Raw genomic sequence first — 19066 nt, 5'->3', positions numbered from 1 at the left:
CTTACAAAGTTTTTCACCTAACTCTCATCCTCATCACTTAATATTTATTGTTCATACCATACATAATAAATTTATTATACATAGCAAATTGTATTAATTGTACATAACATAGATAATTCATTCTTATATTGTATAAATAGTAGCTAGTCATTTACCGACCGCACATTAGTCAATAAGAGAGATTTACATTCTATGAAAGTGATTTCAGTAAAAGGTACCGGTTCAGCCTCAATAAGAGTGAGAGTTTTTACAGAGGTGACATCTTGGTAGTCAGTCACTAAGTCTTAAGAAGCCGAATGAAGAGGTAATGGATCCATGAGACTTTTTTGGGACATCATGCACTGGTAAGGGTAAAACATGGTGTGGTGTGATGGAGTACTTGTTTCGAAAGGCATAAGGAAAAATGTGTTCTTGGAAAGTAACATCCCTTGTGACAAAAATTTTTTTGGGAAAAATAAAAATCTTATACCCTTTTTGTCCATAGTAGTACCCAATAAAAATCCCACGAGATGCACGTTTATCAAATTTATAAGAAATATTAGTATTACGCCCAAAACATAAACACCCAAATGATAATTCTTGGATGAGACCACGGGAAGCAATTGGATGGTTTGTTTATGCATTAAACTCGGTATTGAGGTTGAAGAAACATTAGTAGTCGGCAAAACAGAGTTAAATTCATCACCAGCCATGATGAGGAAAACAATATCAAGAATGTCCCAATCAAGATCTTAGGCCGATGCCAAGATAGGAAAAAATTCCATAAAATGTAAATCTCTCTTATTGACTAATATGTGGTAAATGACCACACTATTTATACAATACAAAAATGGGTTATCTATGATATGTACAATCAATACAATTCACTATGTATATGTATGCATGGCATATACAATAAATTTATTATTATCTATAATATAAACAATAAATATAGGGTGTATGACATAATTTTTTTTTTGAGGTACATCTGGCCAACTTGCGTGCACTTTGATTACATACTCAGGGGGGTGCTTTGCCGTCTGCAAGAGTCGAACACATGACCTCTCCACTAAGAAGTATGGATCTTACCACTCTACCAACCCTGCATTGACAACATAATAATATATTGTGGTATGTAAGTGATCATTTTCCCTTATATTTGAGTTGGACTTTACTGCATAATTAATATGCAATATTATGCTGTAAGCCATTAAAATCGAGATTTTAATTGAAATTTCAATCTTGACCGTCCATTTCACATAAGTGTGATAATATATTTTTAAAAATAGAAGATCGAGATCAAAATCTCAGTCGAAATTCCGTTTCGCTGCAGGTGCTACAAATTAATTGCACAACACCCAATCAATTTTACTCATCAATTATTTCCCCACATAAGTATCACATGTGTCATACATGACTATTTCCCCTCGTAATTATCACATGTGACATGACAGCATGGGAAACTACTATCGAATGATGGCATTACCATTAATAATATTTTGTTTGACGGTCTTATTCAATTACTTGGATGGAAGATGACAATCACTTCTAAAGAAAACAAAGGATAAAGATTCAAGCCAGGCGGCTTGTTTAATTGAACCTAGCCCTTGAACTGGAAAGAGATTAGATCCTGAATAGCTTTTTCCTTGTGACACTTGGAACTTTGACAATTGTTTAATGATTGCTTGAAATATAAATCTTTATCAACCAGAAAGCACAAGAAGAAGAAGAAGAAACGTGTGGATGTGAAATTGCCTTCACTTGTGAGAAGTATCTATATGACATTGCTTATAAATATGTGAGGAATATAAAGTTCTTCACCAGAAGCCATTCGACCTTGAGCTTCCGGCCCTCTATTCCCAGTCAAATCTCAGAAGAGAAATCGACCTGAACCCACAAAACTAACAGCCATGGAGTATCTTCTTCAAGGCCCAACACTTGTTATCTTCTTTTCCTTCCTTGTTTTGCTTTACTACTTGATTCCATGGAGGAGGTCAAGAAATAGAAACCCCAACAGTAGCCATAAAAGGGTTGCACCCCCAGAAGCTGCTGGGGCATGGCCAATACTGGGTCACCTTCATATTTTAGGTGGTGATTCCCCACCTCACGTTACACTGGGAGCCTTGGCTGACAAATATGGGCCGGCCTTCATGATACGGCTTGGTATGCAACCTGCATTGGTGGTAAGTAGTTGGGAGGTTGCCAAGGAATGTTTTACTACAAATGATAGAGCTCTTGCCACCAGATCAAAGGCAATAGGCACAAAGCTTATGGGTTATAACAATGCTCTATTTGGCTTAACCCAATATGGAACTTACTGGCGTGAAGTACGCAAGTTAGTGATGCTGGAGCTTCTCTCAGAACGTAGACTGGAGATGCTCAAGCATGTCAGAGCCTCAGAGGCTGCAGCTTTCATAAGAGAGATATACAACATGTGGGCAGCGGAGAAAGATGGCCAAAACCAAGGTGTTTTGGTTGATATGAAAAAGTGGTTTGGTGATTTGACCCTAAATATTATTGTCCGAATGGTGGCTGGTAAGAGATACTTCAACAAGGGAAATACAAGTGCTGATGCAGAGGCTGTGAAGTGCCAAGAAGCCGTTAGAGACTTCTTTCACTTTATGGGACTATTTGTGTGGTCAGATGCATTTCCCTTTCTTGAAGGGTTGGACTTGCAGGGATATGAAAAGGCTATGAAGAGAGTTGGGAGAAACTTTGATTCTATAGCTGAAGGGTGGTTGAAGGAACATAAGCATAAACGATCCTCTGTTGACTACCTCAAGGGTGATGATCAGGACTTCATGGATGTCATGATTTCTGCCATGGAGGATTCGAAGATCTCATCATCAGATTATGATCATGATACGATCATCAAAGCCACTTGCATAGTAAGTAAATTGATGAAGAACTGTTTTTCTTTCTTTCTCATATTTGTTTGTCATGTCTGGATGCATGATTCTCCTTTTTACCAAATAGACCCAAATAGCAATGAGTTTTTTCCATGATTTCTTTTGTGCATAGAATATTGTACTATATGAAATTACTGTAGTATAAGACATCTGGGGATAGAATACCCAACATCATATCTTCCTTATTTTGTCTAATTAATGTTTTTATCCTTCTGGGCAGTGACGTATATTGACGCTTTATTCTATGTTGTAATGCAGCAAATTGATGAAGCTTAATTTATAGATTCGGTTCAGACTCACTTTAGAACTTGTCAAGTCGATATGAAGAACCAATTTTTTGAATCAGTTTGATTGGTTCAATTAAAGATAAATTTCTACTTAATTTGCAGCTTCAGCATGTATCATCTAATATTTAACTGGTTTTTGCAGAATATGGTTCTAGCTGCCAATGACACCACAGTAGTTGCTTTCACGTGGACCCTTTCATTACTACTCAACAATCCTGCAGTTTTAAAAAGAGCCCAAGATGAATTGGACATGCATGTTGGTAGGGATAGACAAGTGGACGAATCAGATATAGTTCAACTGGAATATCTCCGAGCAATAGTCAAGGAAACATTGCGTCTCTATCCTGCTGCTCCACTGTCTGCTCCACATGAGGCCATGGAAGAGTGTACCATAGCTGGTTTTCATGTTCCAGTAGGAACTCGTATATTTACAAATCTCTATAAGATTCAAAGGGATCCAAGAGTATGGTTGGAACCGTCTGAATTTCAGCCAGAGAGGTTTCTCACAAGCCATGTCGATGTCGATCTTCGGGGTCACCATTTTGAGTTCATTCCTTTTGGATCCGGAAGGAGAATGTGTCCTGGGATTTCTTTTGCTCTTCAAGTTCTGCACTTGGGTTTGGCTCGTTTGCTTCATAGCTTCAACTTCACAACTCCGTTGAATGCACTAGTGGATATGACAGAAGACCCAGGCCTTACCAACCTCAAGGCAACACCACTTGAAGTTCTTCTCAGCCCACGCCTTCCTCTTGAAGTTTATGGACAAACTTGATCTTGCTATTGTATGTAATATTCACCTCAATACAAGCATTAATTATCTTAGAATATATATGACCTTAATTATTATTATTTTAATAATAAATATGTATGGTATCACATAATATATGTACATCTGATGTACATAATATTCTTTCCCTGTGTTAAAGATATTTTTCAATAAATAAACAAAATACCAGCCATCAAAGTGATTGATGGAAATAGCCTAGTTCTTACTCCTACAAGCTTGGAAAACATTTAAGTGTGTAGCTAACAAATCTTAAGTTTCACTACCTGTTCAAGAAACGTTGAAACAAAACTGCAAGTTGATTCTAAAAAATATAAATAAATCCCTAAAAGTTGGCTTTCAAATTTTGAATCTCAATTAACAGACTTAAGCTTACCCTGTAACTTCAACACTTCCAAACACATGAATAAACTCCATGGGAAAAGGATCAACTATCACAAAGCTCCATTTAACTATAACCCATTTAGTATGAGTTTGTTTCGGATCAACTTATCATAGAAAAATTTACAAAAATCCGAAAGGATAGATCCACTAGGTTTCAAATGGAAGTCTGCAGATCTTTATCCTAAGTTCTAAAACTTCTTTGGCTTAAAGAAATCCTAACCCTTAGACCTGAAAAAAGATTTGATAGTGGATTTGTTTCCTTTTGACACTTGAAACTTTTAAATAATAAATATTCAAGCCAATGTGACTGCCTTAACTACGCATTTTTATCAATCGGAATGGACAAGAAGAAGGTTGCTCAGTTAATAATACGAAGAGATCACAAATTCAACCCTTCCCATTCAAACAAGAGAAATTGCGCTTAGATGTGAGTAGTATATAAAATTGCTTATATATATGTAAGGAATCTAAAGTTCTTCACGAGAACCCATTCGACCTTAGCTTCCCCTCTTTTCCCAGCCAAATCTCAGAAGGGAGACCTGAACACACAAAGCTTACAACCATGGATTATCTTCTTCTATTCCTCCCAGCTGTTAACCATCATCTCCAGTATTAGGAGTTGGGCCCAATGTACGTTTTAGTTAACTCAAAAACGATCTTAGGCTGATACCCAATATAGGAAAGAAATTCCATAGAATGTAAATCTCTTTTATTGACTAATGTGTGGTAAATGACCACTATTTATACAATACAAAAATGATTATCTATGGTATGTACAAACAATACAATTCGCTATTTATGGTGTGTACTATAAATTTATTATTTATGATATGAACAATAAATATAGGGTGTACGAGTAAGAAAGACAAATAGAAAAGATAGGGGATAAAAATTGGTGAAATTTAAATTTGAATTTTATCCAAATAGAGATGTGTAATAATAAAACTCATTTAGAAATATTTTAAGGGCTAATTTATGAATATTTTATATGATGATCCACATAGGACAAAATAGCCTATGACTTTTTGTTTTGGTAATGAAAATAGGCAAAGAATTACAAAGCATTAGTTGAGGACTAATCTCTCTTAATGCGCGTGACACTAATTTTTTTTTTAATAATAAATGTACATAGGATTGACGGTTGAGAAGAATATAATAATATGTTGTCGTAGGTAAGTGATTATATTTCCCCTCATATTTGAGGTGACTTTAGTGTTATGCAATTAATGTGCAATACTATACTGTGAACCATTGAGATTGAGGTCTTGATTGATAGTTCAATCTCGACCGTCCGTTTTGCATAACTGTGATAATACACTTTTTGAAAATAGACGATCAAGATCAAAATCTTGGTTGAGATTCTGTTTGTTACATGTACTGCACAAAAATTACACAACACCCAAACAATTCTACTCATGACCTATTTCCCCTCATATGTATCACATGAGAGGTTATTTTCATATTAATGGGAAACTACTATTGAAGGCATTACCATTAATAATATTTTGTTTGACGGTCTTATTCAATTACTTGGATGGAAGATGACAGCCACTTCTAAAGAAAACAAAGGATAATGGTATTTAACTCTGACAGGCGGCTTGTTTAATTGAACCTAACCCTTGACCTGGAAAGAGATTAGATCCTGAATAGTTTTTTTCCTTTTGATACTTGGAACTGTAACAATTGTTCAAACGATAATGATTCAAGCCGGTGATGACTGTTTGAAACATATATCTTTATCAACCCGAAAGGACAAGATCAAAGAAGAAGATATTGGGGATATGAAATTGACTTCACATCTGAGAAGTATCTATATGAATTTGCTTATAGATATGTGAGGAATCTAAAGTTCTTCACCAGAGCCCATTCGACCTTGAGCTTCCCGTTCCTCTATCAATTCCCAGTCAAATCTCAGAAGGGAAATCGACCTGAACCCACAAAACTAGCAGCGATGGAGTATTTTCTTCAGAGCCCAACACTTGTTATCTTCTTTTCCTTCCTTGTGTTGCTTTACTGCTTGATTTCATGGAGGAGGTCAAGAAATAGAAACCCCAACAGTAGCCATAAAAGGGTTGCACCCCCAGAAGCTGCTGGGGCATGGCCAATACTGGGTCACCTTCATATTTTAGGTGATGATCCCCCACCTCACGTTACTCTGGGAGCCTTGGCTGACAAACATGGGCCGGCCTTCATGATAAGGCTTGGTATGCAACCTGCTTTGGTGGTAAGTAGTTGGGAGGTGGCCAAGGAATGTTTTACTACAAATGATAAAGCTCTTTCCGATAGACCCAAGGCAATAGGCACAAAGCTTATGGGTTATAACAATGCTCTGTTTGGCTTCACCCAATATGGAACTTACTGGCGTGAGGTACGCAAGTTAGTGATGCTGGAGCTTCTCTCAGATCGTAGGCTTGAGATGCTCAAGCATGTCAGAGCCTCAGAGGCTGCAGCTTTCATAAGAGAGATATACAACATGTGGGCAGCTGAGAAAGATGGCCAAAACCAAGGTGTTTTGATCGATATGACAAAGTGGTTTGGTGACTTGACCCTAAATATTATTGTCCGAATGGTGGCTGGTAAGAGATACTTCAACAAGGGAAATACAAGTGCTGATGCAGAGGCTGCGAAGTGCCAAGAAGCTATTAGAGACTTCTTTCACTTTATGGGACTATTTGTGTGGTCAGATGCATTTCCCTTTCTTGAAGGGTTGGACTTGCAGGGATACGAGAAGGCTATGAAGAGAGTTGGGAGAAACTTTGATTCTATAGCTGAAGGGTGGTTGAAGGAACATAGGCATAAACGATCGTCTGTTGACTACCTCAAGGGTGATGATCAGGACTTCATGGATGTCATGATTTCTGCCATGGAGGATTCGAAGATCTCATCGTCAGATTATGATGCTGATACGATGATCAAAGCCACTTGCATAGTAAGTATGTTGATGAAGAACCGTCTTTATTTCTTTCATTCTCATATTTGTTTTTCATGTCTGGATGCGTGATTCTCCTTTTTACGAAACCGGGAAAAAAATTACAAACCCATCTTGGGCGTTTTAGACGTTTTTGTACCTTCTACCGGGCATTGATCTGAATGAGTGCCTAATAAATTATAAAATTCACTCATGCTTAATATTTTTATTATTTTATATTTTCTTCAAATAAAAAGAGCCAAATACAACCATTAGAGTAAGATTACATTCACTTTTAGACAGTCTTCAAGAAAATTATTAATGTATGATTGTCATAATATTTAAAAAAAAAATAAAAATTTGTTATACCACATGATTGAAAAATTAAATTTGATCCATTAGGGTAGCTATGAAAATGAGAGAAGAGAAATTATTACCATATCTATGACTCATATGAAGATTGATTTTTTTCTTTTTTTGGGCTTCAAGAAGGGATAGACCCAAATGGCAATGAGTTTTTTCCATAATTTCTTTTGTGCATGGAATATTGTACTATATTAAATTACTGTATAAGATATTTGGGGATAGAATACCCAACATATAAGGAGTGAAATATAATCAAACAATCACAGGGTATAAACTGAACTCTCGTCATTAGGATCTCCATCAGTAAAACACTTGGACACCCTTAGTATTTTTGTGCTCCCCGACGGTTATTGACCACAATTACGGGGGGCCACAGGATTAGGGTCATGGATTTTTTTTAATATTATTTTTTTACTTGTGGGTCCCATATAGTTTGTGGTTGTAAAACCGTCAGGAGAGCATGGAGTGCTCCCCGTCTGAAGAGATGATCCACACTCGGTTGACTATCCATCGTCTCTTTTCCACAGGGAAAAAGAATACCCATCATTTTTTCCTTAATTTATCTAATAAATGTTTTTATCCTTCTAGAAAGTGATGTATATTGACGCTTTATTAATGCAGCAAATTGATGAACCTTAATTTATATATTCAGTCCAAACTCACTTCAGAACTTGTCAAGTCGATATGAAGAACCAATTTTTTGAATCAGTTTGATTGGTTCAAATACAATATTTTTAATTAACTGGTTTTTGCAGAATATGGTTCTAGGTGCCAATGACACCACAGTAGTTACTTTCACATGGACCCTTTCATTACTACTCAACAATCCTGCAGTTCTAAAAAGAGCCCAAGATGAATTGGACATGCATGTTGGCAGAGATAGACAAGTGGACGAATCAGATATAGTTCAATTGGAATATCTTCAAGCAATAGTCAATGAAACATTGCGTCTCTACCCTGTAGCTCAACTGACTAGTCTACGTGAGGCCATGGAAGAGTGTACCATAGCTGGTTTTCATGTTCCAGCAGGGACTCGTATATTTACAAATCTCTATAAGATTCAAAGGGATCCAAGAGTATGGTTGGAACCATCTGAATTTCAGCCAGAGAGGTTTCTCACAAGCCATGTTGATGTCAATCTTCGGGGTCACCATTTTGAGTTCATTCCTTTTGGATCTGGAAGGAGAATGTGTCCTGGGATTTCTTTTGCTCTTCAAGTCTTGCACTTGGGTTTGGCTCGTTTACTTCATAGCTTCAACTTTGCAACTCCTTTGAATGCACCAGTGGATATGACAGGGAGCCCAGGGCTGACCAACCACAAGGCAACACCACTTAAAGTTCTTCTCAGCCCACGTCTTCCTCTTGAAGTTTACGAATAATAAAAGACTTTGTACTTAAAAAGTATTATTGAGAAAGCATGTTGTCATGTTAGAATTTTCCTAACAAAAATATATTAGCAACATTTGATCACAATCAACCTAGACAGGCATATAAAGACCCGAGTAAGGGGGGGGGGCAAGGAAGCTTTTGTAAATATGGGTGGTGAGAGACTATTTATGTATACCATTAGGGAGAATTGAACCAATGAACTCTTCACGAAGAGGTGCTGATCACTACCAATTGACCCAACCTTCTATGATTTATTTTCCTGCAATTCCCTACAATACACGGCTAGGTTTGTGACATCTGGCATTTTACCTACTTAGAAAACCTATAAGACTCTTACTCACAGCCGCAACATAAAAGAAACATAAAAGAAATAAGAAGTTGCAAGCAGCTAGAAGTCCACAACCTAGATGCTGTTACTTCATGTGATTAGGACCATAAAGACACATTGAAAGCCATATATATAAATATAAGAAAAAGTTGGGATTTCTTTTGCAGTAGTCCAATAACGGTGTAAAAACTGGCTTTTTGGTTTCTCAATGGTTGAGTTACCATGTATCTAAATTGAGAACAAAGGCTCGAGGCTGGTGAAGAGAAAGAAAAGCAAAATGGTGGAAAAACAAACGAAGAAGGTGAAAGCTGAGTTTATCCACATGATGACGCTACTTGGCGTCTAATGCGATCCATCCATTAGTCTTATTGAGATTAAAACACCTAAGACTTTTAAAGCTTGACGACAATTTAGTCCAGAAAGTTCGCTATGATTGAGTCTATTGGGTGCAAAAGGACAAGAAGATATTTTGATTGGAACTTGCTTATCTAGGTGTGAAGCTAAACCTCAACCCATATAACTTGTGCTTCTCCATTCTTACTGATCCCAGAAGGGAAGGCTAGAATTCACAAAGTTAATGACAATGGAGTACTCTCTACCTCAAATCCCCTCAGTACTCGTCTTCTTTTCTTTCCTTCTTGTTCTTTCTTACTTGTATCCATGGAGATCAAGAGACTCAAAGCACAACAGTAGCAATAAAAGGGTTCCACCACCCGAAGCTGCCGGAGCGTGGCCAATAATTGGTCACCTCCCTCTGTTAGGTGGCTGTGATTCGGTTCCTCATATTACTTTGGGAGCACTGGCTGACAAATATGGACCAGCCTTCATGATACGGCTTGGTATGCAACCTGCTTTGGTCATAAGTAGCTGGGAGCTGGCTAAGGAGTGTTTTACTACAAATGATAGAGTTCTTGCCACACGATCAAAGCAACTTGCCACAAAGCTTATGGGTTATAACTATGCTCTCTTTGGCTTCACTCACTATGGAAATTATTGGCGTGAGGTACGCAAGGTAGTGATGCTGGAGATTCTCTCCAATCGTAGGCTTGAGATGGTCAAGCATGTTAGAGCCTCAGAGATCGAAGCTTTCATAAGAGAGATATACAACATGTGGGAAGAGAAGAAGAAGCAAGGTGGGCAAAACGTAGGTGTTCTGGTTGATATGAAGAAATGGTTTGCTGATTTGACTCTAAATATTATTGTCCGAATGGTGGCTGGCAAGAGATACTTTGGCAATTCAAAGAATAAAGCTTCTGATACAGAGGAGGCAGTGATGTGCCAAAGAGGAGTCAGAGAATTTTTCCACTACATTGGTCTTTTTGTGGTATCAGATGCATTTCCTTTTCTTGAGGGGTTGGACTTGCAGGGATATGAGAAGGCCATGAAGAAAACAGCAAAAAACTTGGATTCTATAGTTGAGGGATGGTTGAAAGAGCATCAACAGAAGCGATCATCTCCTGATTATGCCAATGACAAGAGTGGCGCTGAAGACTTCATGGATGTTATGATATCTATAATGGAGGAATCAAAGCTGCTCTCATCAGCAGATTATGATGCTAATACAGTCATCAAAGCTACTTGCCTTGTGAGTGCATAGGTGGATTTATTTATTTTTCTTTTATATGTTATATTATATTTATCATCATCATCATCATCATGATTCTTATTATTATGTGATGCTTAGTAAAGTAGACTCTTCAACATTTGAATCATGGTCATACATGAGGATTTTTTTTTTTAGTCTAGAGGAGGATGCATGTGTTGAACGAGACGGTATGAATTATATATCTATGTGAATATAATTGTATGAATAGAGGGACTCCACTAAATTATTTTTTTCAGGTCCTACATGAGTTTCGTGTCGAGTTTGTATATATGTTTTTAAATAATAACAATAAAGGTAGATTCACTTTATTACAAAAAAACAATGAAAAGAACTTATCAGCAAGTATACCAACAAAGAAAAAAGACAAACTATCCACGGGCAATAACCCAACCTATGGTGGAGCGGAACTAGTATAACAAGGAGACAATACCCATAACCAGGACCACAAAATATGAAAAAAATTAATTTGTCTGCAGCTCGAGCTACAATCCTGTTCCTGTTGCCTGTATAGCATGTATTGATTTGCAATAATTAACTTTGCCTTGAAGTTGACGAATATTCTTTTACATTTTAATTTTCCATCACACTCTATTCAAACCATATAGAAATTTAGCTAAATTGACAGCATCAATAATTTTAAGAACCCAATTGTTAACATAGTTTGATTAATTTGAGATTGAATTAATTTTCTCCTTCCAGCTTTGTTATCTCTAATGGTATTAATTTATGCCATGAAATGGCTTTGGCAGAATATGATTCTAGGTGGCAATGACACTACTGTGGTTACTTTGACATGGGCGCTCTCACTATTACTCAACAATCCAAGAGTTTTAAGAAGAGCCCAATATGAGTTGGACATGCATGTTGGCAGCGAAAGACAAGTGGATGAATCAGACGTAGTTAAGTTGGAATATCTACAAGCAATAGTGAAGGAAACATTGCGTTTATACCCTGCAGCTCCACTATCTGCTTCACATGAAGCCATGGAAGAGTGCACCATAGCAGGTTTTCAAGTTCCAGTAGGAACTCGTATAGTTACAAATCTTCACAAGATTCATAGGGATCCAAGAGTTTGGTTGGAGCCATCTGAATACCGTCCAGAGAGGTTTCTCACAAGCCATCGAGATGTTGATCTTCGAGGTCAGCATTTTGAGTTCATCCCTTTTGGGTCCGGAAGGAGGATGTGTCCTGGGATTTCTTTTGCCCTTCAAGTCCTACACTTGTGTTTGGCTCGATTGCTTCATGGCTTCAACTTCGCAACTCCTTTGAAAGTACCAGTGGATATGACAGAGAGCCCAGGCCTGACCAACCTCAAGGCAACACCACTTGAAGTTCTTCTCAGCCCACGCCTTCCTCTTGAAGTTTATGGAAAAACTCGATCTTGCTATTGAGTAATATTCATCTAAATACAAGCATTAATTATCCTAGAATATATGTGACCCTTAATTATTATTATTTTAATAATAAATATGTATGATATCACATCATATATATATACATATTATTTCCCTATGATAAAGATATTTTTCAATACATAAACAAAAATACCTGCCTTCAAAGTGATTGATGGAAAAAGCCTAGTTCTTGCTCCTTCGACAAGCTTGGAAACATTTTAAGTGTGCAGCTAACAATCTTTAAGTTTCACCACCTGTTCAAGGAACACTAAAACAAAACTGCAAGGTGATTCCAATAAATATAAATAAATTTCTAAAAGATGGCTTTCAAATTTTGAATCTCAATCAACAGATTTAAGCTTACCCTATAACTTGAACACTTCCAAATACATGAATAAGCTCCATGGGAAAAGGATCAGCTATCACAAAGCTCCATTTAACTATACCCCCATTTAGTATGAGTTTCTTTCTTATCAACTTACCCATAGAAAAATTTACTAAAATCCAAAAAGATCGATCCAGTAGGTTTCAATGGGAGTCTGATCTTTATCTTGAAGGTACTAAATTTTCTTTGACTTAATTTTAGTGTGTAAGACTAACTTAGAAATATTTTATTTGATGATCCACATTGGACAAAATAGCCTAAGACTTGCAAAGCATTAGTTGAAGACTAATCTCTCTTAATCTTTGCGTGTAAAATTCATCTTTTATTTAATAATATATGTACATAGGACCGCCTAGTAATATGTTGCCATAGGTAAGTGATAATTTCCTTTTATTTTTTTTAATTTTTTTATAACGATAATTTCCCCTTATATGTATCAAACATGACAAGTTATTTTCATATTCATAGGAAACTACTATAAAATGATGGCATTGTTATTAATTAATATTTTCATTTAATGTATGGTCTAATTCAATTGTTTTTTTCATCTGACGTTCAACTACAGCCACTTCTAAAGAAAATAAAGAAAATGCCATTTAACTGTGATCGGGTCGTTTAAATTAACCTAACCCTTGGTTACCAAAAAAAAAAAAAAAAAATCTAACCCTTGAACTGAAAAAAGATTTGATTTTGGATTTGTTTTCTTTTGACACTTGGAACTGTAAAAATTGTTCAAACGATAAATATTCGAGCCAGTGATGACTGTTTTAATTACGCATTCTTATCAATTGGAAAAGACAAGAAGATTAATGGTTGCTCAATTGATAATCACTGGCATTTTATAGTGAAGAGATCATAGATTCAACTCTTCCCATATATAGTATATGTAATGATAGGCATACCCTTTAATATAAAGCTACCATGTCAAATAAGAGAAATTGCTCTTAGGTGTGAGAGGTACATAAAATTATTTATATATGTGAGGAATTTAAAGTTGTTCACCAGAACCCATTCGACCTTGAGCTTCTCCTCTTTTCCCAGCCAAATCTCAGAAGGGAGACCTGAACGCACAAAGCTTACAGCCATGGATCATCTACTTCTATTCTCAACACTTGTTATCTTCTTCTTTTCCGTTGTATTTTTATATTATTTTTTTCCATGAAGGAGGTCAAGAAACACAAACCATAAAAGCGTTGCACTGTTGACTACGTTAAGGGTGATGATCAGGACTTCATGGATGTCATGATTTCTGCCATGGAGGAATCGAAAATCTCATCATCAGATTATGATGCTGATACAATAATCAAAGCCACTTGCCTAGTGAGTACATGTATATATATTTTATCACTACACAACTTGTCAAGTGCATCTGAAGAACCAATTTTTGAATCAGTTTGACTGGTTCTGATACACTTTTTCTTCTCAATTAATTTCCAGCTTCAGCATATCGATCTCTAAAATCAGGGGTGGACCCACTAAGGGGCCGGGGGCATGGCCCCCGGATTTTTTAATTTTTTGATTATTTGCTTAGTTTTTTCATTTTTTATATTAATTTCCTTTATTTTTCTAGCCTTTTTCTCTTCTAATATGTGAAATATCACTGTTTGGTGCCAAAGGTGGTATGTTAAAGCGGTTAAAGACCCAACTTCCCTAGGGGAGGTCTTGGGTTCGCACCCGCTCGGCGGCATTAATGTAAAAACTACCCCCTTACTTGAGGAAGTAAATCGTGATTTTTTTTTTTTTTTTTTGGGTTACAAAACGGGGTCAAAAGACCCAAAAAACAAAACAAATCAAACTAGAGCACAACTCTTGAGACAATCCTCTCTAAGGATGTCTGTCATTTCCTGCGGGGGATCATTGAAAAATCATTTCCTGTGGGGGATCATTGAAAAATACCAGATCATCTCTTCCAATTAGCCGCCTCTTAGACAACCAATCAGCAGCCTTGTTATTTTGACGCCTCACATGACTAAATCTAACATGGCCTCGAGAAGCATATAAGCTTCGAATTTCAGCAACTAATCTTCCCATCGATCCTTGCTCGTTAACTTCTGGTTCCAGTAACCTTATGGCCTTCAGCGAGTTTGATTATATTTGGATTGGCCATGCTCCCATATCCAACGCTACCTTTACCCCTTCTTTGATTGCGCGCAGTTCCGCCTCTACTACATGGCATAGAGGAATCTTGATAGCAAATCCTCCTGTGAACATGCCTTCTTGATCCCGAATCACCCCAGCTAATTGAGCGTAGCATTCCTTCACTTTCACAGCAGCATCCGTGTTGCACTTAAACCATCCTCTTCTAGGGCATGTGTCACACCCCGCCCGCCAGGCCCGGTTAACCGCCCGACAACCCCGGATGTGACCGTCCGGATCCATGGTTTTAGTCTATCAATAATATAAATACAATCTAATCAAGAGATGTCATATTATAGCTTCGAGTCCAATACTCCATAATATCAAATAATCAAGAAATCAGATCAATGTATATCAGTTCCGCATATAACTGTTCTTCTCTTCGAGGCTTCTGCTCCGTTCTGTTCCTTCTTGCCCTCGCTTCCGGGCTCTTTTTGTCATCTCCAACTTCCCTTGTGCACCATCTTCGTTTATATATCATACATGTGTTCCCGCTCGCGCTTCTCATATATTTCACACATCCCGTCCTTGTTTGTGTTCTTTGCTACTAGATCTAACTATGCAAGTCTCTACCTGCATGCTTTGATTCCCCCCTCCTTTGGGTAGTCTCTCCTCTCCGCGGTGTTCCTCTGTGTCGGGCAAAGGGGTAAGTCCACACTGGCTCTCAAACCATGGTCAGGGTTAAGTCAACACTCTCTCACCACGACCATTGGCAATGAGTCTGGCGCATGTCGGGGTTTCTAATCCAATGCAAGGTCATAATGGTAACATACTATATGAAGTCCAGATACTTCCCCTATGGCACCAACCAACTCGGTTCGTATCCTTCGCAACCTAGGAGTAAGAATCCTCACGGATGGCTACCTCTCGTTGGACTCCACTCCTTAACCCTATGGTCATCCACATATTATTGGGGCGGATGCTCTCATGACTCCTCGCGACATCCGGTCCGCTCCTTGGACGTCCATGAGCCCAACCCTAACATATGCAACCCTACCATTACATGACCAACAGTGGACCACTGAGTCTCCGCACGGACTGGTTACCGCTGTTGGATGAAACATAGTCACGTCACCATTGTCACGGGTCACCCGGCTTCAATTCCCCTGCCGAAAGGGTAATAGCATGTGGGGTACCTAGCCATGCAATTCTAGACTCCCTAAGTATGTCATCAAGTAATCATGATAGTGCTGGAGACATCAACAGGCATGTGTCCCATTCCACAGCCTTCTGATATCCCAAGCCAAGATATCCCAATGGAATACCCTTCCATCACAATCACACTACATCACTCTTTATCATATCATGAACAATTGTGCAATATCATAAAAGATGAAGTACATCAAGGAATACCACAAACAGCGAGTATACAATAAGATTTACATGCTTTATACAATTACGCAAGATACATGATCAAAGAATAGTAAATAGAACAACGAATCATCATGTATATGTAATTGCATATAAATAAGAATGCATGTCCTTACCTGTAATTTAGTAGAAGTCCTCTAACTTGCAATCCAAAAACAATTATAAGACTTTTATTTGAAACAGAGAACACCTAGGCATAGGGTTACAAGAATGTATAAGTCACATAAACCAAATTGAATCAAAACCAAATCTATTTGGTCATCTTGTTTACCAAGTCGCTTTGCCGTCGCTTAGGTTGCACCGCCACTAGTGCCGCCCCACGTGAGCTTCAATCCAAACTCGGGCTTCGATTACTCGATTTCAATCCGGTTTTCGAGTAATCTCATCCTAAGTCTCGAATTAAACACTCCCTAAGCCAAAAGGGTAAGAGAAAACAATCCCCTATCATCGGTGGATTATCCCTAACCCTCTCCTTTATTGAATTTTCCATCTCACGAGCGGGTTCTTTATGGTTATTCCATCTCACGCGATAAAAAAAGGGTAAAGAATAACCAAGGGGTAATCACTGCAGGAAAAAGGGTAAAACCAAACTAACGGAGATAAAAGAGTAGAGAACGAGGTTAGTTCAATACCTCACACCGAAGCCGAGAGAAAGCCGTCCTCCAAACCCTCGTCGTACTCCGAGACTCTTTCGATCTTCCCCGCCCGTCTTAACTCCCATAGAAATAACGAATAAAGTAATCGTTAAGAGCAGTTTGCCTTTTATAAGTCTCGGGGGCAAATACGCAAAATCCCAGCGCCCTCCTTGCTCCTTAGGTTCACCCCACTGTACCCCCCCATGATTTGTCTACAAGGGTGCTTTCTCTGGGGTTGAAGACCAAGTACAACCAAACCCAAATGAAGACATGGGGAGATCATAGTCCGAAAAATCAATCATAATAGGTTTGTAACAAAGAGGTTAGGGTTTCATCATAACATAAGGTTCATGAAAAGGTTATGATCACGGAAGAAGGGAATGATTGTTATCAAAATAGCAAATCATGGAAATCTATTTATGTTACAACATTACCCATGAGTTTCCCTCACTGGAAGGTTACAAGAGGTTTCCAAAGATCATTCAAGGTTGGTTTCAATTTATTTGGCTAGGGTTAGATCATGATGATGATCATAGATCTCAAAGAATAGAATAGATCATGGATAGATGGTTGCAAGATGCATCATCTTCTTCCATCTCAAACAACAAGACGAGAAAGAGTAATTAGAAATCCTAATTAGGTTAAACATGGATCATGAAGAAAATATAGTGTGATCAGGATAAACAATTAGAGAATGATAGGTTACAATTTTAGTAAAGAAAACACATTGATTGCTTTAACAGATCAAACTAAGGTTCTTGTTTGATCCAAGAGTTATTTCACCCTTTTTTGGCTCCCAATGAAAAGGTTGGACACATGAAGGAAATAAATTGATAGCCAATAAAACAAGAAACATAGATGATCAAGTTTAGGTTAACGAATATCACCCAGGAAGAGAACAGGATCAGATTCACCCATGGGAAAAGAACAAGATTTACAATCAGGTTTTGGGGAGGGTCCTGAATTAATAAAAATAAAGGGTTGCCAATTTTCCAGGAAAAACAGGATCAACTCCTCAATCATGAGGACACAAGGAGGTCTGGTAATGATATGGACCTTCCCACATAATAGATAGGTAGATTCAGTATCTCAGCTTTGTGGATCATTCGGATCATCCCATATGCTTCAGATCTGAGTGATTGGGGGATTCACTCTGGGCAATTAAGAGAGGTCATTCGTAGTGTATCCCTTCTCTGATCGAAAATCAGAGTAGAAAAGATGATTAAAACGTTGATACCAACCTTTTAGAAACCTAAATCAATCTTGATCTTTCTTGCTTCGGAGAGGTTCTGATCTTCCCACTTCTCCCAAGGCTTAGAAACAGTTGAGGTAAACACATGAGTTCCCCTTTTAATAGCCAAGATTCAGAGTTACTAGGTTTCCCCCCCTTCCTTTTTTTGGTTCCAGAGTTCGTCTCCCATGCTATCGAGGTTTGAACATTGGGATAGTTTACCACGAAATTAAAAGATAAGCTTTTGAAAACCTTCAACAGATATTTACCAAATCCCTCCCCTTTTCATAGATTTTGGCCTACTTCTTTTTTGATCTTCTTTCATCATCTACTCTTACCTGTATGGAGTCTTCACCGTCCAACTGCTTTGGTCCATCCCGTTCTTCTTCCAATAAATAGTTCCACCAAATCAAGTAGTTTCCATGAACCCATCATCATTCCATGTTTTGGGTCAAACACCATTCTTCTCTGAGATGCCCACAAGACATCTTCCTAGATTTTGAAGATATAACAATCCTCAACTTCATCACTTACAAAACCAAATCGCTCGGGCCAATCGTTGCTCCATTTGGCAACAAACCCACAGATATTGGCATAGATCTATTCCTGTTTTTCGCACCTAAAAAACCATATTTGATTTCGTGGTTTAACCATACGTTTCCAAATGCTTCTTGCAAAGCAACAATCCCTAAATACATGTAATATATCTTCCACCTCTGTCATGCAAAGATTGCATTTTTTCATTATCTTGAAGATGCAAGTGGCACTTTCTAGCATTAGTCATCAACCTATTCTTTACAACTAGCCAAAAGAAACTGCAAAATCGGTTTGGAAGATGAAGTTTTCAAGAAGTATTCCAAAATTTTTCATTGAATATTCCCATATCTACAGCTGGTTCGTTCTTTATCAATGTCTCATATGCAGAGTGTATCGAAAAAATACCTTCAGTAGAAGATGAAGTTTAACTAATGCTT

The 19066-nt window shown here is 37.7% G+C and overlaps 3 protein-coding genes across 3 annotated transcripts; all 3 read left to right on the top strand.

Annotated features, from left to right (window-relative positions):
• The first annotated feature begins 1842 nt into the window (after positions 1-1842).
• Positions 1843-4134, top strand: LOC149027371 (strychnine-10-hydroxylase-like). Its single transcript, XM_089146806.1, has 2 exons — positions 1843-2867; positions 3318-4134. The coding sequence occupies exons 1-2, from the start codon at positions 1890-1892 to the stop codon at positions 3945-3947; spliced, it is 1608 nt and encodes a 535-aa protein (XP_089002932.1). The 5' UTR covers positions 1843-1889; the 3' UTR covers positions 3948-4134.
• Positions 4135-6016: 1882 nt separating this feature from the next.
• On the top strand, positions 6017-9109 carry LOC149027370 (strychnine-10-hydroxylase-like). Its single transcript, XM_089146805.1, has 2 exons — positions 6017-7272; positions 8373-9109. Exons 1-2 carry the CDS (start codon positions 6295-6297, stop codon positions 8994-8996), a joined length of 1602 nt encoding a protein of 533 aa, XP_089002931.1. The 5' UTR covers positions 6017-6294; the 3' UTR covers positions 8997-9109.
• Positions 9110-9865: 756 nt separating this feature from the next.
• LOC149027369 (strychnine-10-hydroxylase-like) lies at positions 9866-12372 on the top strand. Its single transcript, XM_089146804.1, has 2 exons — positions 9866-10919; positions 11690-12372. Exons 1-2 carry the CDS (start codon positions 9912-9914, stop codon positions 12329-12331), a joined length of 1650 nt encoding a protein of 549 aa, XP_089002930.1. The 5' UTR covers positions 9866-9911; the 3' UTR covers positions 12332-12372.
• Positions 12373-19066: the final 6694 nt, after the last annotated feature.

This window comes from Hakea prostrata, chromosome 1, assembly GCF_041222555.1.
Source record: "Hakea prostrata isolate BN-2017 chromosome 1, UWA_Hpros_2, whole genome shotgun sequence".
NCBI classification, from domain to species: domain Eukaryota; kingdom Viridiplantae; phylum Streptophyta; class Magnoliopsida; order Proteales; family Proteaceae; genus Hakea; species Hakea prostrata.
This window is presented reverse-complemented; position numbering and strand designations above follow the sequence as displayed.

Bases quoted from the DNA above. Each gene is read 5' to 3' on its own strand.
- LOC149027370 (XM_089146805.1), top strand. From the start codon at position 6,295: ATGGAGTATTTTCTTCAGAGCCCAACACTTGTTATCTTCTTTTCCTTC. The intron at 7,273-8,372 runs GTAAGTATGTTG...TGGTTTTTGCAG, and splicing joins TGATCAAAGCCACTTGCATA to AATATGGTTCTAGGTGCCAA.
- LOC149027371 (XM_089146806.1), top strand. From the start codon at position 1,890: ATGGAGTATCTTCTTCAAGGCCCAACACTTGTTATCTTCTTTTCCTTC. The intron at 2,868-3,317 runs GTAAGTAAATTG...TGGTTTTTGCAG, and splicing joins TCATCAAAGCCACTTGCATA to AATATGGTTCTAGCTGCCAA.
- LOC149027369 (XM_089146804.1), top strand. From the start codon at position 9,912: ATGACAATGGAGTACTCTCTACCTCAAATCCCCTCAGTACTCGTCTTC. The intron at 10,920-11,689 runs GTGAGTGCATAG...TGGCTTTGGCAG, and splicing joins TCATCAAAGCTACTTGCCTT to AATATGATTCTAGGTGGCAA.